We start from the raw sequence: 23,642 nt of genomic DNA, 5'->3' as shown, positions 1-23,642 counted from the left end.
AGAGATGGCCTTGCACTAACCTCACCTCCGCATTTAGATTCTCTCCGTCAGCAGCACACATGCTTAAATCAAAAACCATTCGACCACTTCGCAGGTTTTTTGTTTCTGAAGTATCCTTTTCCAGTTTGTGGCAGTGAAACAACAAGGTAAAGACGGTACTCTCCATGTTACCTATCAGTGCAGTTTATACAAATATTACCTGAGAGTGTTTGTGTGTGTGGCAGCAGGTGCCCTGTAGGCATCGAAAAACGTGTTACAGCTGCATGGTGGCCCAATTGGCAAGTGGATAATGGCTTCATTGTGTTGGCTCAGTTTCTCGGTTGGTCAGGTGGCAGGAAAGGGGCGAGACAAATTTCACTAGCAAAACAACGTGTCTGGAGGCTTTGTGCAGGCTGTAAAGGTGGCGGGTTGTTGCAGAAGCAGCCCACGTCTTGTGTGTTTAGCCTCTGGCAACGACAGACCCATTTGAGTGGAGAGGGGAAGTGCCTGGGCGTCTCATTTCCTGTTTGTCAAGCTTGTCCCATGCAGTTGTGAAAAGGGAGGGGTGGTCTGGTTCTGTCTAATTGAACACTGAATTTGGTGGTCAGTAGGTAAGACGTCCTTGTTTGTACTGTTAAAAATAAGAAATAAAATGCAGTCACATGCATAGCTGCGTAATTGGCTCTATGCTGCAGTGCCTCTGCAGGCTGTCTCCTCATTTGTTTCTGCTATCTGACATGTCGCTGTTACCAAAGAGAGAAGACGAGGAAAAATAAGCTTTATTAAGATTTTAACTTCACACCTTAAAATCAAAGCATCGCGCTCAGACGTAGGAGTCGTCCACGGAGATTGATTATTGGACAATCAGAGGGTGGAAACCGTGGCTCCCGAGAAAGCAGCGGTGCTGCAGAGTGCTGACTCCAGTTTGTTCTGAGGCAGCATTCATTTAGAGGTTGTGTGCCAAACAAGCACTCGCCTCAGATGCCCTTTTTGTAGCCATAAAGCTCTTCTGCTTGTGATGAGCACAATGCCACCAAGACGCACACAGTCACGCACACACAGTCTTTTGTGAAGTCTTTTGTGTTGCGGACAGATGTGCTTACTTCACTGGCAACCAGCCCATCCCCCACGGTGAGAGATGATGTCACTGCATAAGCTCATCTTCCCAGGTGGTAGATGGATCCTCCGCTGTTTACAGCCAATCAGAGGCTTACGTACACCTGAATCCCCTGGCACGGGGAGGAACAGACACTCTTTCTTACGTGGCTCTGTAGTCATCTGCTGATCTCATCTCACTGAAAAGGTGAAATTAGTCTCAAATGCGTCTCACCACAGCTCATCCTTTCACTTGTGTTCTGCAGAGGAAAACCCAAATATTACTGCTCATCAGTGAAACGGCTCCATTAGCATCTATTGATTTGACCTCTGTCTTCTTTCCATCAATCTCTTTTCTTTCCTTGTTCTTATACTAGCAGCAGCTGCCTTTGCCCACATCCTTCTCTTTTTCATTGACGTGCCACGAGGATGCTGAATGGAAAAAGGGGAGATCAATCTGTATCTACACTTGCTTTCAGCTTTCAGTGCGTCAGTGTTTGTGTAGCTCAGTAAGATTGTGTACATGTATTACTCTGCAAACACAGGACATGTCACGGAGGTTTTTTGCTATATCTGAAGTCGTCTCTGAAATAGGGCTGTCACAAACGATTATTTTGATAGTTGACTAGTCACCGATTAATTTTGCGATTAGTAGACTAATCAGATCATGCATCTATTTTGATGTAAAACATACAGCTTATTGCACCAGCGGCATCTGCTCTTATATAACTATCATTAGCTTACAGCTTTAAGTGTTTACAGTATGTGCTAACTAAAAATAAAGACAAGATGATAGTTTATTAAATTTTAATGAAATTTGCAGATTGTTTCGGTGAAGTTTAATAAACTCCTTGCTATCTAAAATCTAACAGGACACAGCTGTCTTCTTGAAGTTTATTCAGCTGTGTAAAAACTATAACTTCAATCTCAGCCAAACCGATTTACTCAGGAACAAATAAAATACTGAAAAAAGCCAAACAATAACATTTTGAAGTTATTTAAGTGACCTGAGTAGGGAAAGACGGCGGTGGATTTGAAAACGATTAGCCAGGAGTCCGGTGTTTTCACGGGTTAGTTAGCCTTGCCCCCGGCTAGCTATCGAGCTAGTGGGTAACAGACGTCTCCGAAAACGTCAGAGCGCTTTTGAAAATATGTGGTGTCTTGATAAACTGAGCCGATATTTGAGGTTTACACAGCTACATTCTCGCCTGAAAATATGTTAAACGTTTATTTTGTGGCCCAGAAAGAATAATAAGAGTAATATTAAAACTAACTAGCTGCCGCCATTGTTGGAAACTGAGCTGGGCTGCTACTACTTCTTCTTCTTCGGGGTTTAACGGCAGCTGGCATCCTTGTACATGCAGTGCTGCCATCTTCTGTTTCAGTCCGTTATTACACTCTTAAATCCTACTACTTATTCCTGCGTCTTTTGTGATCTTACAAAGCTTCAAACGACACGTCGACTATTAAATCAGTCGTCGACGATTTTGATAGTCGACGTAATCGTGACTAGTCGACTAATCGTGGCAGCCCTACTCTGAAATGCCCTCAAATAGCAAAACATGAGTACCTTTGTATTTCTGTAACATTTGCTGCCTTTCTTTCCCCTCCTAAATCCTCCTGTCCTCTCCTTTCCTCTTCTCCTATAGAAGCACAGACGGGCATACCAAGGCTGCCTCCTCGCTACCACCACACTAACATGTGCACACTGTCTTTTTCCTCTTGATTAGCCACCAGGGATGAGCATTTACAGACATGGCCACGTGATCTTCTGTCACTGCGAATCATCGTAACAAAGGTCTTTGGGTTGGACGCGGCTACAATAAAACAAAGTGCAGCTCGGTCCGAGTCTTTCCGAGCTTCTGCAGTTTAGTGTCAGAGCTGTTGTTGTTATGATGGGATGTCCGTAAAAGGCGTCGCTGGTGGTTAAAACTCCCTGCCTTCTTTCCAAGTATCTTCCTTGGAGAGATCAGACTTCCTCTCTGGGCAGCAGAGCTGTTGCACAAACACAGTCACACGTTACAACGCTGTCTGTACACCTCTAAGCCGATTAGAGGTTAAAATGCGCACATCAAAGGTTTAAAATTGCTCATATTTTCCAGCCGCCTCGTTTTTGCTTTGTAAATTTGTTGGCCTCCTTGAGTCACATGCTTCTTTTCACCTTTTTGCGAGCTCCTGGGCGTGAGTGCTCCCTACAGCTTCATCACTCCAACAATTATTCGGGCTTACACAATGGACCAGAGTTTCCTCTGCTATCAGATGGTGGAGAGATCTCGTCTAGTCATCAAGGAGGTGGATGTCGTCTCGTTTTCTTCTTTCTTTTTGTTTGTGCTTGTCCTCTCAGAGCATTTTGGTTAGATTAATAAACTTTCTCTCTGCTTAAGAGTTTGTTTATCCTTTGTTTTGGATGTTGTACCCATATCCCTGAGTTATTAGGGATATGAATTATTACCCTCGGCCTCCTCATTTGACCCAGCAGCTGTTTTGATAATCAGAGCAGCAGATGTGAGTTGGCTGATTTAAAGCCAGCCAGGCTCTCGGGGGCTTGTTGTGACTACGACATGTCAACTATTGTACAACACGCACTCTAGCTAATGGATGTGTAACAGTCTGTAGAGACGAGTGTTGGAAGAGCATTTCTCAAAGTGCTCATGTTACTTACTGAGCTGAATGTTGAAAACAAAGAAAAATGGACACCTCAGACACTCGGCAGTCGCACTACCTGCAAACCTGCCTTAACCCTTTAAAGCCGGTCGGAGCGGGCACGCTCCGTTTTGCGTAACTATTTTTAAATCCCGGTAGCTCTACAACCACGTGAGCTAGCGCAATAATTTTTTTTGCATATGAAACCTGAGGAGTTGTACTTACATCTTATGCCATCAGCTTGTCCTCGGTCACAGTTTCCTTCCACATATAGCTTTGCAAAAACTGCATAAAAAGCGCTTGCAGCAACAAAAACATAATAATCCAGAAACACGCTTTGCCGATCCATCAGCTGTACATAACACTTCCTACGTTGGAATAGACGTCAGCGCGAACTATCGCATGTCCGCCATGACCTGCCCGAAACCGGAAGTGACGTCATTTTCGCGGAAATGTAGTTTTTTACCATCCGGGCCTCATGAGCCTATACTGGTGTTTTTAAAAGTTATCTTTGACTTTATGACTTTCTGTGTCGTTTCTGGGATGCTTAGGACTCATATTGCACTGCTGGAAATAGTTTATTTTGATGCATATGCTGCAAATTTGCACTATAATATTTATTTTCGTTTTTCCTGCAGTATATAAAAATTAGTGTATTTCAAAAATAAAACTATGAAGACACTCAAAATAAATTTCCTGTGGTGGGAAACTATTTTGTGCAACTTTTTTGTATTTACAGTTTTGAGGGATAAGCCTCTTAAATTTCTCTAACTAGAAATATATGTTAAAAAAACAAAAACAATTTTTAATTGTTTTGTAGTTTATTGTACTTTTTTGCAATTTATGTAATTACTATGCACTTAATGCATACATATTATTAAAATTTGGGCTGTAATGGTTGTATTGATGTATAGCAACTTGAAATGCTCCCAAAAATGGCTCCACAGCATGTAAAAATATAATATAAGCTCTGGCGGACTTGGTTCTATGGTAGGTCTTAAAGGGTTAAAGATGGGTTAAAATGGTTCATTTCAGACAGTGGATCACAAACTGAGAGGCAGCCCAAAAAAACAACTTACAAGAACTTTTTGAATTTATGTAACATTCATGGGTTCACTTGAAGTAGTATTTTACCCCTGAAAACCCCTCTATTGTCTATAGAAACTTATAATACTTGAAACTTAAACATTATAATAACAAATGTTTAAATGCATACATACATATAAATTGTCAAGCAAATGGAGCAGTGTGAGAGCCGAGTGGGCAGGGGGCAAAGCACAGATAAGTATGACTTGTTCACTATTTATTGGTGGCTACAGTTTACCAAGTTTAGAGCAGGTCTGCTATCTCCACGGCCCCCGGGTTAAAGAGCAGAAGGACATTGGCCGGGCTGGAGAAAAAAAGCAAATGAAACGGCAACATACCAGACAGTCTGACGGAGGAAATTGAGATCTTTCCTCTGGGAAATAGGAAGGGTTTGGGGGGAACCCTTCATCTCTCGTCTCTGTTTGTGTCTGTGTTTCTCTCACAGGTTGGGGAGGATGCAGTGATATACAATATACCTAGAAAGAGATGTCTGTCTGAGTATGTGTGCATTAACAGGCAGACTAATGCGATATGGCATTGGATTTTTAACAGCAATACAGATCTCATCAGTTGGTTTTTAAGGCATTGTTGTTAGTGTCGTGTGAAATTTCTCTTAGGTATGGCACCGTGCCGTAGCTGTCTTTTATGTAGTTCAGGTTTCGAGCGTTTCTCACATAGTTGTCACGTTTACTTTTCCCACGCTTCATCGCTTCAAAAATTGATGATTTAAAATATGTCAACCCAGACACTCAAGCAAACGGGCTGCTCTGCATCAGTAAGTCACTCGTTCCTCGTCATCATCGAGTTTTTCAATTCAATTCAATTCAATTTTATTTATATAGCGCCAAATCACAACAAATGTCGCCTCAAGGCGCTTCATAGATACAGAGAAAAGCCCAACAATCATATGACCCCCTATGAGCAAGCACTTTGGCGACAGTGGGAAGGAAAAACTCCCTTTTAACAGGAAGAAACCTCCGGCAGAACCAGGCTCAGGGAGGGGCGGGGCCATCTGCTGCGACCGGTTGGGGTGAGAGAAGGAAGACAGGATAAAGACATGCTGTGTTTTCACTCCGAAACCCGATTACTTGAGCTTAAATGTCCATTTTAAGGGAACATTCTGTGCTTTCAGTCGGTATGTGGTGGTGCGAGTCTGTTCCTGGAAGCGCTATAGGATACTTGCGTCCACATTCCCCTCAATAGGAAATGTTTGTCTAAATACCCTTACTTAGGAGTTAATGAGCTGGATCAGAACAGACATGCACAGCCCTGCAGCAAAAAGCAGAAGGCTACCCAAACTGTGCAGAAAGCCCACACTCTGCTCGTTACCCCGTGCATCATTTTTACTTTTAAGAGTCACCAACAGTTTCTTCACTGCTTTGCGATATTTCTTTTCATTTTGTTTTGCAAAAGCCTGTTTCTACTTTGTTTCTTTTTTTAAGGTCCATTCTAGCAGTTTCATCTCATTTTGTTGTTTTTTGTTGTTATTTTATTTTTTCTTGGAACCCTGAAAAGAGAGCTCTGTTCACCCCGAAGCCCAGTGGTCTACCCAATCATACTCCACCCTTCACACATACATCCTGTGCAAACATGGGCGTCACCTCCATCTTATTTCCCGAAACCTCCTCTTTCCATGACACTCCTTCTTCTCCATCCTTCCCCCTTCCACCTTATTCTCTGCTGGCCTCCCTAACACACACACACACACACACACACACACACACACACACACACACACACACACACACACACACACACACACACACACACTCATATACAGACTACTACTTGTGCTCCGACGCAAACAGCAGCTCAAGTCTGACCACAGCTGTTCTTTATGTTACAAGTTCCCCTTTTCTTGCCTCATCCAGCCCAGGTTTACTGAAAAGTTGTTAAAATATTATTCCCCGTGTCCTTTTCACACTATATTTTCTTTTATGTTTATCTTACTCAACCGACACCAGCAGTAGTGGAAACGAACTCATTAAATTTTATAGTCTTCAAAGGACTATCTGTAACGTCAGCACAGCTATGGTTCGGTTTCAGGTGTCAAAAAATAGCACACAGAAACTTAACACACACACATCTAAGCATCCACACCCAGGGATGGAAAAGTGGAGTGGAAAACTGTGTCTAGCTGTGAGGTTGTGTAAGTTTCAAACAATGTCTGCCTTGAGAGGTCTTTTTCCAGTGGTGGGAAGATGCCTCTCAGCTTCTTCTTCTTCTTCTTCTTAGATGAAAAAAGGAAAAAATGCATTTCTTTGCGTTGTCTGTTTCCTGGTTTGATGCAGCTGTTCGTTGCCAGTAGATGGCAATGTTGATCTCACGCCCAAGTCATACCTGTGTGGTCCTCTTCTCTCTTTTTTCATTTAAACTGTAACCTGCTGCTGTTTTGCTTTGGTTCAAAAATGTTCTGAATTTTATCTGCAGTCGGGGAATCATTAAGATAAGTCTGTGTGCATCCAGGAATTTGCACAATCGCAGGAAAAGAGATTTTTCCTGGTCTTTTTTTCAAGTCTATACGGGGTTCTGGGAACATGTGAAGGAAAGCTTTTGTGTCTCCAGCAGTGCAAACTTGTTACATTTGCACATACCTACATTGTTACAATGTTTCAGTTTAAGTGTTCCAAAACTTAGCCACATTCTCTCGGTTCTTCTTGATGAATTAGAATCTCTTATAAGCACAATTTTATAGATTACTGCAGGTCATCTGTCTCTCCTTCCCCTTAGACTATTAAATTTAAATAAAAATTGAACATGCTGTGTCATTTTAAGCCTCAGAGGTTGTGTTTTTGTGTCTGTGTTTTGGGGGGCTCTTTGTGCGCTGTTACACTTGACAGACAGGTGTTTGGCTGGTCCAAATGGTGAAGTGCAGGATAGATAGAGACTCTCCCCTCCTAAGGAATGCAGGGAGGAGGAGTGCAGTGGGCAGCCAGGGCATGCTGTGACAACCTCCCACATGATCTAAACTCTTTCACTCTTTGCTTCTTCTTCTTGCTTTTAACTGTTATTAACACTTTTTCTCTTCTGTTTTCCCCCCTTGTGTCATTCTCTGCAGCTCAACCCTCTCACTTTATCACTCTCACTCATCTTAACTCCTTGCTCATTCTCATTTCCTAGTCCCCCCAATTTCATCCATTTCTCTCTGTTTCATTCTGAGTCATTTCTCACTGACATAATCCACGTAGCATCCATGTCGGTGATTTATAAGGATTTGGATACGAATCTGGAATTTCTCATCTCATGTCTGCTTCTTGCTGAAGTCCTGTCTTCCTTTAGCTTTAAACAAGAAAAAACCCCGTCCTCCTGTCTGTTACACTCTCTCTGCTTTCATATTGAAATCAACTCGGTGCCAAAGGTTTGCAGCAAAATGTCTGAACTCCAGACTAAGCTGACTTGTAACTCGCTTACAGATGCAGCAGCAATTGATCAGACAGGTAAAGCTCTTTGATGCCATTGCTGTTTTTAAATAGAGCGTAAAGGTGCAATTATGTTTGTGCATGAAGGGCTCACATATACCTCCCAAACAAGAATGTCCAACTGAACTGTGAGCCAGAATCAAACGCTCTTGATCTCCTTCGGTTCAGTCTTAAAGGAACTCTTCTCTTTGTTTAACAAAGCTGTGTGTGCAGAAAGCAATGGCATGTCTTTGCTTGTAGCCCTTCCCCTACAGGAATGTAGAGCAAAGAAGAGATGAAGCAAAGGACAGAAGAGAGCATGTGTGCAAAGATTCACAGGCATAAAGATCGAAGGGAGAAAGTGGTGAGCAAAGACTAGTTAGTCTCTGTAAGGGGCTCGCTGAATTATTGTAAATGTTTAACGCCATGTGCTTCATATGAGTAGCGAGTTGAGACTGGTGTTAAAAGCACAGCTGCTTGTTGCACTCTTTATAAGCCCAAAATGGTCTGTAGCAAATAGGTGTAAGCACTTTCTAGCTGATCGTAGTCATTGAAGCTGCCTTTTTTGGCTGGTGTTTGCACAGACATGCAGACCATACGTGCCCATTCATCTCCACAGTTTTGCAGAAGAAAATCCAATCCAATCCAATTTTATTTATAAAGCACTTTAAAATACCCAGCACAGGAACAAAGTGCTGTACAGAAAATAAGTTAAAACAATAGAATAACAGAAAACAGCAAAATAAATAAATAAATAAAACACATAAAACATAAAATTAAAACAGCCCTATATTAAAACAAAAACAAGATAAAACGGCATCGAATCACCTAAAAACAACTAAAATAAGAAATAAAAATAAAAATAAAAACCAACATCTCACATGGTGTCAAAGGCCAGGGTAAAGAGATGGGTTTTAAAAGAAAGAGGTGGGAATTATTTATTTTGTATTATTTATAACTTAATTTATTTGTAGTATTCTTCCTAGATTATGCATAAAAGAAAAGGGAGAAAATTACCAATGTTGCTTTTTTTTCCTTATTTTTGGTTAGTAGGGGGGCATGGTAGCAGATGCTATATTTTTATTAAACCGATTTTCTTCTGCAGTTATGTACTGCAGGCCAGGTCGCTGGGTTCATGGTCCAAAGTGTCTCCCTGGCCCTGCTGACCTTTATCCGTGCCTATAGAAAACCCCCAGGCTCTAAAGACCTTCGGTCTGTGCTGTTGTTACTGCCTAAGACCTTACCTAAACACAGTGCACACTCCCACATGCCCAGAATGCAACACCAGCAGGTCATATCGAGCAACTTGGGACTACTCTGTTTCCCATTCATTTATTTTGGGTTTTAACACGGTTGGGTCCCTGAGCTGTCTGTCATTTTGACCCCAGCGATGATTGGCTGGCGATTCACTGTGGCCTGACCAGGACTGGTCTGTTGCCAGGCCCCAAGGCGCATCTGCTATGGTCGTGACTCATGTAGCTCTGGCCTGGAATCAGTGTTTTCTTTGTTTTAAATACGTGGAATTTGTCCACTGACTTTCAGACTCAACCTGTTGAGCCAGCTCCAGAGATCGCTGTTCGCAAACACGTTTTATCCAGAATCTTGTATTCCACTTTAAAACATTTTAGTGATAATGAAAACTTTCAGCAGATTTTAACACATAAATGTGAATTTTCTCTATGCCTTATGTGTTGTTGCTCATGACATCAATGCTGTGGTGAATGAATATCTTACATTTCTTACGGTGCTTATTTTTCTTATCTGTTGGTCTGATCAGCTCTGACTATAATTATCATGCTTAATGTTGTTGTTTGGTTTTTTTTTACCGACATCACATTAGGGCTTCATCTGTCAGTATCAGTGATGTCGGTGTTTCCATAAATGGCCTCCGTTTATTCTTTTATTTTTTTTCACAAGCGTCCTGTTTTTGTAATTAAATCCAATCCTTTGGTATCTCTTAATCAGGGTGGTCGTTTTTGATTAGTTTAACATCCTTCAAGCAGCTTCCAGGTACTGATAAAGTCAGTCTTTCTGTGGTTTTGCTTGTTAAACTAATCTGCAAATTGTTGTTGCTGTGGATTTTACATCCGTAACCTTTTTATAGTGGAAAAAAGTTCCTACACTTTCTCAAGAACTACACCTTACCCACAAACAAATGGATGTGTGTTCAGAGAATAGGAATTTGAGCCTGTATCTGCATTACTGGCAGGTCATTACGGGACTTGGCCTTTTCTATCCAACCCTTTCCTGTGAAAGCTTTGCTGTGTTATTAGTAATTTACAGCAATATCTGTTTTGTTGAAAGCAGGTAGCCTTGTCTGCGTATTTGAAGGGGAGGACGCTAGCAGGGAGGGAAGAGTAAACCTCTGTGTGAGAGACAAAGGAATGTGGCAGTTGGTTTCCATTCACGTCAGACGTTGCATAAGAGAGGTCCGACTTGTGCATCATCAGAATCCACATGGTCACACAGCGCCGCGGACCGCAGTCGTGATTACATATCGCCTGTTTAGTAAAAGAAGGGTCTATTTTAGGTTAACAAGCTCTGCCTCCTCTAACTTTTATCACCGATTCGCTAAACGTTTTGTTCCCACAAGCGATTGTCGAGGCCAAGCGCTCAAATGATGTTTTCTATTTTCAGTGACCACTTGGCTCCAATAGTTAGAAGCAAATTAGTGGAAAGTTCCTCAAGCATGGGATTTCCATTATAGCGACACGCAGTTTTCTCATGATTACATGTAACACTTTAAACAGCAATATGACACTGTGATAGACCACATAAAAATGTGATTTCGGTGTTTATGATGTCCTGTAATACGTTATTATAAAATTTATTTTATTTTTCATCATTCAAATTCAAATGACAGCAAAATGATGGAACAAGGAATGAAGAGAATGAAACTATTAGCAGTTTGAAGAACTTCCCGAAATGACAGTAAACACAAGCAGAAAATGACCAAGAATTGGATGCAAATTTGCTGCACATTTTGCAATATTTCAAACTTTTTTTTAAATCTTCCTGAGACCTGTAGACTTTTGATAATGAGCTAGATATAACATACCGGCCACAGCCCCAACACAAACTACCCCCACGTCTGATTATATATCCCCTTCTTACCTCTTGCTTACACAGTGACTGGTTAAGCTGCTCATTTATTTGTTCCTGCTTACTCACACTAAGACAGACACCCATGCCCCCCCCCCCCCCCTTTTTTTTTTATTTTTTAAACGCTTTCTGTAGTCTTTATGGTGAGGCATGCTGATACTATTATTAGCATCTTAAGAACAGAGTCTGTGCCCTGTTCTGGTCTCTGTCTCGCTGTCTCTCTCCCGTCTTCCCCAGACTCCTCACAGCTGGTATCGGGGCCAGAGCCAGACTCCGTGTGCACCCGTAATGTGGTATGCAGGATGTGGGTGCAGAAAGGTGCCTATCCTACTCGCTGTCTCTTAAAAGTTCTATTTTTTTTTTTGATCATATACGTTAACCATAAATAAGTACTACATATTCCTTACTCACTCTGACAGTCTCATTCGTCTTGCTCTTAAAACTGCATTCCCCAACTTAAGGCATGCACATAGCGCTACAGAATCCCATAGATTTGTGTCCATGCATGAATCTATACTATAGCCGGGCACATGAAGTTTTGTCTGAGGAGACGGAGCAAAAACAGACAGCAAAGGAGTGAGGCGGTGAAATGCGCAGAGAGAGAATAAGAGGGCTCATCTGTTGTAAGGCAGTAATTAGAGGGAAGAACAGCGAGGGAATGATAGCTTAGTAACACTAGTTGTAATCTTCTCATGAATGGGACACCTTCCACTTGTCTGTGTTCATTTACACTAGCACATTTTACACTTAAGTGTTGTCACTTCAGCTCTCTACTGATAATTTATTTAGAATTTATATCATACATGTGCTTTAAAAAAATCTCAAATAAATGCAAAGAAAGCTCCAGATGTTTTTTACATATCTCCTTTTGGCTTTTAAGCAGGCTTTGTTTGATTGGCTCACTGGTTCTTCAGCTTTTACAGCATGTCTGAACTCGCCTGACTGCTGCCAGCCTATCATAAATTGACTCAGTTGAAGTTCAGAATGAACAGGAGGAATGTTGCACGGCATGCAAGACAATTAAAGTGAACGAAGGTTTTAATGGTTATTTTAACACAGAAATAAACGATTTTTACCTACACTTGCGAGGCTTTTCATCCACAATTTTCAATGTTGGCAGATGAGTTTGAGCATTTAAAATGCATATATTGGTTTTAGTTATATTTGCACCAACTTATTTTGTGAAAGTCAACAACTTTAAGCATACATATGCAGTATCACTGTTGTAAACCCAGAAACGGTCATGCTTGTGTAAATCCGTTGTGTTACAGCGGGTATATAAAGTCTAGCGACACCTTTTTATTGTGTTTGTCGTTTACCTGCGGACCACCTGTTGCTACATTGTAACTGCAATTCTGGGGAAAGGCTGAACCACGTCCACATGGGCAGACACTGACGTCACCACGCCCCACCCCTTTTGCACGCTTCTTCCCCTCTGTGATTGGACGAGAGCAATAGAGGAGGAGCACCTTTCTGTAAAGTGTGCTCGCAAAGTTTTTTTTTCTCTACCCTACAGTGAGTCACAGCTTCTCATAAGTCCCAACGTAGTGTTTTTACAGGCAGACGACAGCTTACCAGTATTAAGGAGAGACTCTGACATCTCTCTTCATGTTTTAAGCTATGGTCAGAGACTCTTACTCCTTTTCTGGAGATAAGAAGGTCATGCACCCTCAGAAAAACTCTAAAACCGGACTAAGTTGCAAAATGGTGCTCCAGGCAGTTGGAAAAGTACTAAGGTAAAACTTATATTTGAACTTAAAAGTGTTGTATCTGCTATTCACTTGAGTGTCTCCCCTGCGCTGTTGCTTTTAATGAAGTCGAAGCAGTGGGTTGTTTTAGTGTCGTAATGCTGCTTTTATCGAAGACGTAAAAACCCGCGTCGACTTTGCCTGTTGTTTTCTCCGACGTCATATTTCACCGCCTTCTGATTACAGCAGCGCTAACAGTTAAATATGGTTTGTTTTTTAATTTGTTGTTTTTGTATCTAAAGCTAGAAAGTCTCTAATCTGTGGTTGAATCAAGATAAACTTGCTGCCTCTTGTCTGCAGTAATTACACAAGTATTGGGCTCCTGTGATTCTGGGGTCAGTGCAAATTATCAGGATCACCTGAAAACTAATAATTCCTTGTCGCTGCAGCTCTTAGCAAGACTCAACAAGAGCAGGAGAAATGTGACACTATCTTCTCATCCAGTCTAATCAATTATTAAAGACGCCTGTAGTATTTTAACATACTTAATTGTGTTAGTCACAGAAAATAATTACCCCCTTTTTTCGCTTAAAGTAAAAATGAATAAAAGCTCAAATATTTGCCAAGGTTATGTGTAATTAGCTTTTTAATTCATAAAATATCTACCTGATATCTACAGGTCATAATATGAAGGCGCAGACTTAATACCTGAGGAATGCCTGACCCCAATATATGGGTTAACAGTGTGTTTGTGTGTCATACAACGTGATAGAGCTACCCCAGTTATAGAGAATAAATGTGTCTCTACCCTGTTTGTGTCAGAGGCCCACAGTCATTATGACTGTGTTCCTCCAGGGGACAGACAGTCATGTTAATGCTGCGATGAAGGTTCCTGTTACTTTTCAAGTCTTCGGCCAGGTGTGCTTCTCTTCAAGCAGCAGCCCAAAGGGCACATGCCTCACATCCTGTGGTGTTTTGTGAAGATGTGGAGAGGGATAGTGAGGGGACTCTCCACTATTGTAGGTTCGCTTAACATATTCTAGGCTGGATATTAAGAGCAGCATCAGAAAGTGTTGTTGTACAGTATGTTGTCTTTTGCAAGAACAAGTTTTTCTGCTCTGTCTTTCTTGCGAACTCAACCCCCGTGCTCAAGAAATGTGCTGATCACCGAGAAACTACAGCCTTAATGTATTTGCGGCGGGGGGGGGGATGGTTTCAGAAATCTTCAATAAAACCTAAATAAAATGACCCTGTTTGAGTTAACAAAGACACAAAGTTTGGTTAAAACAAAAGCTATAACAAGCTCCAAGGTGCCACCGACCTTATATAATCCTATTTCCTCCTTCAGTCACTGATTCAAAGCCCTTGACTTAGACGCTGTTGTGAGTAGAGGTTAGACAAAAGATTACTAAGATGGCTTTTAGGTATTTATGTCCTACCCGTTCTCGTTGTTCTACAAGTAGATTGATGGTTGGTGATGATTGGTGTTGAGAAATTGTGATTTATTTCAGTATGTTGCTTCCTATTGTGTTAAATCAATTCAAGATTACACAAACCCTTTTCCTGTTACACATGTGTTGTTATGATGATGAGGCTCGAATGTGGTGCTCACAGGGGTTCTTTGCATATTTTGGTAGACTGAGAGCCAGTAAATGGGATGTTTGATAGGATAACAAGGAGAAGTTGCTAGAACAGGGCTAGTAAATAGAGAGTGTGTGTGTACATTTACATATGTTTAGGTCTGCACCCTGGCTACAGTCCTCATTTACTCATTTGTGAGGCTGCTTTCAGCCCCAGTAAAGCCGTTGATTAAGTGGTGACAGCTGCACTGTTGTTGTTTTTTGTTTTCTTGTCTAAAAACTAAAATTGGCAAGATAGTAAAACTGTACTTAACTCTGAATAAGGCAGTACTGACTTAACAAGGATGAACCTCAGGTTTAGTTGATCCTTAAGTCAGTCTCTTTTGTAAGCTCTGCAATGGCTGCTGTGGTGGAGCTTTGGTGCGCTCAGACTGCTTGCTTTTTTCCCTCTTTGTGGTTTTTCAGGGCAGGGTGCCATTGGGTCTATTTAATTTAAGTCCTGAAATAGATCAGCAGACTTGGAGAAAGCTGCTTATTTAACAAAATAGCAGAGTTCATTCACTCTGTTCTGGCCTTATCATTAAATTTCAGTATTATCCCGAGTTTTATCACACCTCTTTTTTTTTCTTTTTTTTTTTTTATTTAAAACTTGACTAGTATAATAATGGGCTTAGAAATGACAAAATAAATTAGAGATGCACTTCAATATATGATTTGATCCTTAAACTATCACCTGTGTTTAAGGTCCGGGCACATAGTAAGGCTTTATTTCCTCGCTGTATGACCTCCAGTGGATGCCAGCGCTGATTTGTTTTTTTGGTTGTTGTTGTTTTACTTTTTACTTTATATTTATATTTTGTTTAATGTGCCAGTGCATTTGATTTTTTTTTTATCAGTCAGATCAAAGCTCTTCATATAGAAAGCAGCTGTCTTAAAGAAAATGGTAAAAAATTGTCAGTGTCACCCGACCAGATTGCATCAAAGCGTCCATATGCCACTCGTTGGATACCCCTGTTATCCAAAAAGCCGATTCAAGCAACAGTTGTGTAATATTTTGCTCGCCAGGAGCCAGAGGCTCAAGAGGAACATGTGTTCAGCTCACAGAAAGAACCAGTAAAAACTGAAAATGTTGTTTGTTTTTCTTTTTAAAGCATTAATGTCAGTGATTTGGTGATATGGAGATGATTAACTATGGAAAGAAGTAGTCGGCATGTTCTGAATACTCCTGAAGCGGTTTAGTCGCCAGTTTCTGGTGTTAGAGAAACTACTGTAGTTAATTCTCCAAGATGGTGCGGTAATGTAGCCCCATCCGATGGCACGATTAATTGGAACCAGATTCTGGTAATGAGATGGACTTGCTTTTGGCGTACCTGCAAGAGGTTCGGTTAGACGGGCCTTTTGTAAGAACCAAGCGTATTCAGGATTTATTTGGCCCACAGTCAGAAAATAATCAGAAGTTAACATTTGCACGTCATGTATATGCATGTTTGGCTTGGTTGATGCTCACATGTCTACACAGTCGTTCAGACCAGATAGAACTTGCTTCTTCTAGTTTTTCTTTGGTGGGATCAGGCTCATGACACAGCTGTTGTCACCAGCTGGGTTGTCTGTGAAAAGGAAAAGGGGGCTACTGCTAGGGGTGTGTGTCTGTGTGCGACACACACTGTGCATTTGCTCTGTACTTTTGCTCTTGTACAAGAGGAAAGGTAGTGAGAGAAGATGGCTTGATGGTGGGGGAGGTGGCATTGCTGGGAAAAGTGAAAGGGTGAGAGTGGATAACGGATGGAGTTGAACAGCTGTCGGGTCAGTTACTCCACAGCTCTGCAGCACTGAACTTTGCCTAACCCGTATAACAGCCCTATTTCCTTTTTGTTTTCATTGCAGATAAACACCAGCAGGTGTTTCTTCCTGCCTCTCGTCATCCACTCGTATATAAATCGGGTTTAAATGTATCTCTCGATTACGAGGCCATATCGTAGACCTGCTTCTGCTGGTGCCAGGCACACGTTCCTTTACTCCCCCACACTCCTGACTTCTGGGTTGCCCTGATCTGCCCCTGATCTGGCGAGGAGAAAGAGGCATCTGATGCCTTTTATGGCAAAAACTTGCCTTGGAGAACATTACCAATCAGAAAGTTGTGTGAAGGGAGGAGTGCTGGCAAAGAGAAGGTTTTCTTTATCCTAAAATAAACTAATGGCTACAGACCATCACCTCCCCTTATCCTCAAATATTCGTAAGAACTGGAGGAGGCAATTGTGTGGGAAAATTATGAAATTACAAAAAGAAAGGCAGGAAATGGCTCAGTGAAACAATGTTTTCAAAAGGATCCTTTCACAGGACTTGACCAGTTGTTCTGAAAGGCTTAGCAAAACCTTTGAAAAGTTGTGAGAGCTTATGGTATCCAAAGATGAAGCTCTTTCGTCGGGAAAAGCTTTTTCACGTGATAGAACATGTAGCTTACAGCGCAAAACCACACAGACCACATGAATCTGTCTGTGCCCTCATGAGAGGGAAGGGGGGGTATTTTCTGTTTGTTTTGGCTAGAGGAAGGAAGCAGATGGCGATAAGGAGATATGAAAAAAAAACAAGCACTTGAAGGAACTTTAAATGTGAAAAAACGATTGGCAATTAAAACTGACTTGGTACAGTTCATAGTGTGGGGTAAATTGAAAGCTGGTTGGGCAGGACAATTAAGAGAAAGTCTCGATAGTTGCAGCTTACAGTTGCACTGTACCTACGTCGCAGATTCAAAGTACAGTGCAAATGGTGCTGTGAGGAGAGAAGGATGGGAGGAAAGGACAGAAAGAGATGCCTTAAGACGGATGAGTGGAGCAACTGGTGAAAGTAGCCTGTCATTAATAATTAACCATCAGCGTGTAATCTCCAGTGTCTTTGTGGTTTTACTTTTGTTTTTTCTAAATGATGCCAAAACGAGCTCAGGTACTGCCTGACGGAAACATCCGAATAATTTCCCAACAAACAAGAACCTTTAGCACCTTTGCAACCTTTGCTGTGTGTCTGCGAGTGTGACTATGCAAGTGTGAGTCTTTCAGTGTTTTCAGACGCATCCAGAAGACAGTTTCCAGCTAAGCATTTGTCTGACAGTTAAATTAGGAGACGGTGAACATGTAAGGAAATGGGGGCGGAGGTGTCTTAAACATTTACAAAGTAAAAAGCTCCAGGGCTCTTTATCTGTCTGAATTATGTTGACATGCCTTTCCTTGTTTGCTGAGGTGGAAAGCTGGGCGATGCTTCCTGGAGAACGGAATTAAACAGTGAAAGGCTTTTGAACACGGAGCTCTGGCCAAGAGGCCTCGTGCTTTACAGTCCAGTCGTGTTTTGAAAGTGTTTATTAGTTCCCATGGATATCAGCTGGGCCTGTGTTGATCTTCCCTCCTTGCTCCATTCCTTTCTACTTCTGCCTGCTCTCTTTTGCTCTTCTTCTATGAATTTAATACCCCTTTTTCATGCAGAAAAACAAGCCAATTAACTTTCCTCCTGTAAACTCCAGTGGGGTGAGCTGTGAACAGGAAGTAAAGGAGAGAAGGCAAGAGCCGAGAACACATTGATGGAGGTTGTGGAGAAACGAGGATGAGGGGAATTTGCAATAAGTTCAAAAAGGCTGGAAATGAAGGTCAGCAGTAGCACAATAAATTTAAGGAGCAAACTGAGCCTCCTTCAGCAAACCAAAACAGCGTAGCACTGGCAAGTAGGAGTGAAATAAAGACGCGTGTATAATTCGAGAAGAATAATAGTCTTTACAGGGTGTGGAAAGGCTTGAATGGAATAGCAGATTAAGCTGGTTATTATTAGTCCTAACTTTTAAAATTGTGAAAAAGGAAGATGGGTGGACAGCTGATTGCGCAAAGTCTGATTTTCAACCTTTAACCCAGGAAGGCAGTGCCTTCACTGAGCAGGAGCTGGGGGAATAAAGGGCTCAGCCCTGGGAACTCTGGCAGAGTGCAATATCACATTGCAGCGCGAAAACTAACAGTGGAAGTACAAGGAGCTGGAGATGGCTGCCTTTATAGAAGCTATTCTACAAACATTCGGTATTGAGCCAGAGTTGGAGGATAGGTACAGTAACAAAGGGCTCTTTTGTTTGGTCTCTTTAGGCTGGTGTTAATCAAACGATGGAAGAGTCACAGAACGTTTGTGTTTCGTAACTGATATTTTTGCAATCTGTTATGCATTGGATGCATACCAGTTATTTTATGCTGACTTCCCTGTTTATCAGTGGAATTTTACTGAAGTACTGTTTTGTTTCTATATTTACTGTTGGCTTATCATTTGACCAGCTCATCTTGAAAGACTGGTTGTAGAATATATGTGGGGGGTTTTTCAGCAGCCTGAACAACTTTTATTCTTTACGGACTCAAACTAAACTGTCGTTTTACAGCTGGCATAAATCTCAGGCACTTGTAAATTTCTTCTCCCGCTTCGCTTTATCTTGTATTTGCCTTATCGGCACCCTTATCATTTTATTAATCTGCCCTCTTGTCTTCTATATTCCAGGAAGTCCAAAACGAAGCCAAATGGAAAGAAGCCACCAGCAGAAGAGAAGAAACAGTACTTGGAACCAGAGTTCACAAAAGTCCGCGTGGTGGACTTCGACCTTAAGGAGTTGGTGGTGCTGCCCAGAGAGATAGATCTCAACGAATGGCTAGCCAGCAACAGTGAGTGCCTTTGACTGTGGTAGTCGTGACAAATGTGAACAATAGAGTTGGACACTTGTAGATGTTCAGCATTTAAAAGACATTTAGTGAGGTCCGTATTCATTGATCGAGCTTGGTGTTTACGCCCACTTGTAATGTTTTCTCGGGGGCTTGGAATTGCTTTCCACATATGCGCTTGTCACTCACCTGGATATAACAAGTAGGACAAGGGAGCTAAGCCTTTAACATGATCCAGGCCTGGCACAGTTTAGAGACTGTTCCCGGTGCAACGCTACACGCCACCATTTACAGCCACTGTCAGTGCAGCGTGTCAACCTTTACCAGAATGTATATTTGCCATTATGAGCGTCGCTTCTGGGGTTTAGTCAGCTTTCTATGACCTGGCAGCTGGATCAGTCTCAGACTTTCTTTTTGACTTTGCTTTGGTTACATATCCAAACCACTACGGTGCGTGCAGGGGGGTGGGGGGCAATTCTTCTTTCCTTTTTATTTTAGCTAATAAAACACTGTTGCATAACAACAGGCGGGATGTGATTTCACATGCCGATAAGTTTTTCACCATGAAAATGAAGTTATACAAGCTTGCCTGTATCCATCACTGAGGTTTAGCTTCCAGGAAACTCAGTTGGGTGGAGCAATGTTTAGATTTTTTTTTTCTTTCTTGTAACCAAATAAATAATGATGTCATTTATACTAAATATTTTCCAACTTCAGGCTTCTATGTTGCGCAGTAGAGGTGGGAATCACCATACATCCCACGATACGATATTATCACAATACTTAACGCACGATACGATATTATTGCAATTTTTTAAATATTTTGCGATATTCAGATTCTGTACATAAAGGTAAACTTTATCAATATTCATTTTATCTAATAACAAAGTCTCACACTCAGTCTTTCTCTCATTTCAGTTTTATTGTTGACAAACTGAACGGTTTGTATTACAGTCTAGTCCAACTTAACTGAATCAACCATCTGGTACAATTATAGCTATTCTGAACTATGCAGTTTATGAAAACTATGCAGCCCATTCAGCAACTGAAGAATTTGAAAGTAAATTAAAACAAAATATAATTTTACATTAAATAAAAAAGTTTTAAACTTAATTAAAATAAAACATGTCTTAAATTAAAATAAGTAAACTGTCATGTTTATTGCTGCCAAAAAACAAGTTAAACACATTTGGACAGTGAAGGAATGTCAGGATTCTTGCTCAGAAAAAGGATCAACATGCTCTGAAGTCAGAGCACAAAAACCTTTTTTTGTAACAAAATATCGATTTCTGCTGTCCCTGTATCCATACATTATTAGCAAACAAAATATCACCATACTACACAGTATCGATTTTTTCCCCCACCCCTATTGCGGAGGGGAAAAATGTGTGGGAACTAGTGGGATGGTAGTTTAATCCTAATAGGAATAATAATAATAATAATAATGGATTGGATTTATATAGCGCTTTTCAAGGCACCCAAAGCACTTTACAATGCCACTATTCAGTCACTCTCACATTCACACACTGGAGGCAAGCTACGGTTGTAGCCACAGCTGCCCTGGGGCAGACTGACAGAAGCGAGGCTGCCATATCGCGCCATCGGCCCCTCTGGCCAACACCAGTAGGCGGTAGGTGAAGTGTCTTGCCCAAGGACACAACGACCAGGACAGAGAGCCCAGGGATCGAACCGGGAACGCTTCCCAACCCCTTGAGCCACGGTCGCCCCAATAGCAAGGGATCTACTTTTTTTCTTTGTAAAAATCGGTTGACATTTTGCCTTATTTAGCGTATTTATGTCTCCTGTTGTTGGAGATGATTACATTGGGAGTCCGTCTAGTAGTTCAAAGCTTTAAAAAAACACAGTCACAGAAGACATATTACTTAAGGAGTCTCACACTCAAGTAAGATAACAAGTAAGATGGACGGGTTTTCCTACAGCTAACATGCCTTGCAAGCATGTTGACAGTTGAATAGTTTTCTCGAGCCCCTATAGGCCCCAGCTTTGCTTTGTTCCACTGTTGTGCAAGCGTATAAGGCTGTGCAGGAGTTTTACCTTGCAGCAAAAATACCTGTCTGTTTTAGGTGAATGCTTGTCAAAGCCTCCTCCCATTCTTTGTGTGAAACAAAAACATCTTTTGAAGGATGTGGTAATTGGAATTAGTGTGTGCGCATGTGACTCTGACTTCCCACTAAGCATTGCGTATACACTTTTAGGTGTGTCCTCACGAGCCAAAGAAGAATGTGACAATAACATATCTTCTTGCGGTCATTCACCCACTGGCATACCAGTATTTGCCTGTGCGTTAGTGTTGTTATAATTCCTGTGTTGTGGATGACCAACAGTCTTGTGCTCTCTCGTCTGTTTTCCACAGCAACAACATTCTTCAATCTTATCAACCTTCAGTACAGCACTATCTCAGAGTTCTGCACTGGGGAGATCTGTCAAGCCATGACGGCCTGCAACACGTAAGTTATCGCCCACACTTCTGGTTTATTCATCACTCACCTGGAGAGCCCTTATTGGTTTATTCATCAGAAATCTGGTGTCCTATTGGATAATTCATTAAGCAACGTTTCTCTGGTCAGCAAGGGCGAACTCACAACCCCGAGGAGGTGCTCGGTCTTCTAACTACCCACGCAGTATAGAAATGTGCATATTTTAAAGCTTTCAAGGAGATCTGTTCAGCTCATCTGAAGCTTCATATTATTTTTTTAATTTATTAGCATGATTGGCAGTTCAAAAATGATCCTTATTTTACACTAGTCCTTCATCCAGGTTCTCAGGTCTGGGGCCTCTAAGGCCACTCACCTATTAAGTCAACTTTTTTCTGATTGGCTGCCCCTCACAAACAGAAGGTTCGGGCTGCTGTGCTTTGATGTGCTTAGATGTTGCACCCAAGGCATGGCCTTTTTAAGCACCAGTTTTCCTCTTTTCATTATTATCACAGGCTTGCACAGACGAAAACCTGATGTAGTCTGGCAAATGTAGAGTCCACATGCTAATAACTGCAGCCTGGGCCAGGTTCAACTTCAATGCTTTGCAGTCCAGCCTGTGATTTTTGCTGCTGTCTGAACCCTGCTAATATCATTACACTCACATCACACACACATTTCCTTGATTCTCTGATCAAAGTATCACCAGGATGTCCGCCTTTAATCTCTTGCCATTTGTTAGCAATCGGTTCCAGTCCAGGGGCTGAAATGTGTATCGCTCTGAAGTCACCCCACAGGATATTTTTTTAAACTTGTCACATTTTTAGACCCACACCTTTTGTACTAAACTGGTTTATCACTACTATGTGCAGTAAATTATGCATATCTTTACATTAGTTTGTTTAGGATAATCCTGACAGAAGTGTATCCATCTCATGTTAACACAAGCAGATTATGACTAACTCTTCAGTATTTATTGAACTTGCTTCCCCTGTTAAGGTTTGGTGCAGTCTTTTTATGAGGCCTTGACTCTTAAAAAGAGGCCTTCTTTTCCCCCGTGTCTGCTGAAGGCTCGAAAAACTAGATTAGCCACCCTTTGAAAAACCGCAAAAATCACTAAACACCTCTTAACACATTGTAAGTAATGCAATCACTCAAGCCGAATTCTGAGAGATCGACAAACAAGCTGGTGTTTGACAGTAATCACGAGTTGAGCTGTCAGACAATGGAGTTTTCTGCTGTTGTCACCTTAAGCTACTGCTTCTAACCCACACCCTGACAAATAACACAAACATGCTTCACCTGCGGTATGTGAACGGAGGAGGTGTTGGAGCAGATTAACAGGTTTTTGTTTGTGAGTTAATGTTTTGAATAAAGACGCAGAGTTGGAGTGAAACTGAAAATGGTCTGTAAGCCCAGCATTGAGGATTGTACCTTTCTCCGCTGCCTGGTGCCCAGCACCCCGCCTTTTCCTGCCTATGCAGGACCTGGCACGCGCCGCCCTCTGTGGTTAAAACTGACTGAGGCCCAGTCACAGCAGCAGCGTCAGTGCCCCTGCCCAAGGCCAGAGCTGAGCACTATTTTTGGAAGAAAATGTTTCCATGAGCTCTGAAGGCACCAGAACCATTTGGTAACTATTTAGACCCATTTTGTGTAGGTGGGTGGATAGAAGTGCTCACTGTGTTCACTATGCATTGAGTTCTTCTAGATGTTTCCAGTTTAGATCCTGTTTCTGAAAATACACCCACTTCTTCAGCATTGTTATAAAAACGTACGTCATTAGGAAAGAATAAAAAAAACATTATCCAGTCACTTAGCTCGAAGCTAAACATTCACTGCACAGTCAGTTTTTGTGTAAGTCAGTATTTAAAAACAAAAAAAGTGAGGAAGGAAATTAAGAAATACAATTGAAGCAAAACTTGCAGAAGACAGAAAGTTGAAAAAGGCATAAAGTCATGTTTTA

General features: G+C 41.5%; 1 protein-coding gene across 4 annotated transcripts in view; it reads left to right on the top strand.

Moving 5' to 3' along the window:
- The window catches only part of mob2a (MOB kinase activator 2a), a 61,287-nt gene that overhangs the window by 33,159 nt on the left and 4,486 nt on the right, over positions 1-23,642 (top strand). For 3 of the 4 annotated variants that reach the window (XM_087842921.1, XM_087842919.1, XM_087842920.1), the window contains exons 2-3: positions 19,087-19,247; positions 21,619-21,712. In XM_087842921.1, coding sequence (XP_087699047.1) covers positions 19,087-19,247; positions 21,619-21,712 — 255 coding nt within the window. Of the gene's footprint in view, positions 1-12,189; positions 13,040-19,086; positions 19,248-21,618; positions 21,713-23,642 lie in introns of those variants that run through there. The other variant, XM_087842918.1, reaches the window with a different exon arrangement.

The sequence above is a fragment of the Neolamprologus brichardi genome, chromosome 7 (assembly GCF_056152115.1).
Source record: "Neolamprologus brichardi isolate AB-2024 chromosome 7, ASM5615211v1, whole genome shotgun sequence".
In the NCBI taxonomy this organism is placed as follows: domain Eukaryota; kingdom Metazoa; phylum Chordata; class Actinopteri; order Cichliformes; family Cichlidae; genus Neolamprologus; species Neolamprologus brichardi.
The sequence above is the reverse complement of the archived record's forward strand: the minus strand, read 5'-3'. Positions and strand labels throughout refer to the sequence as shown.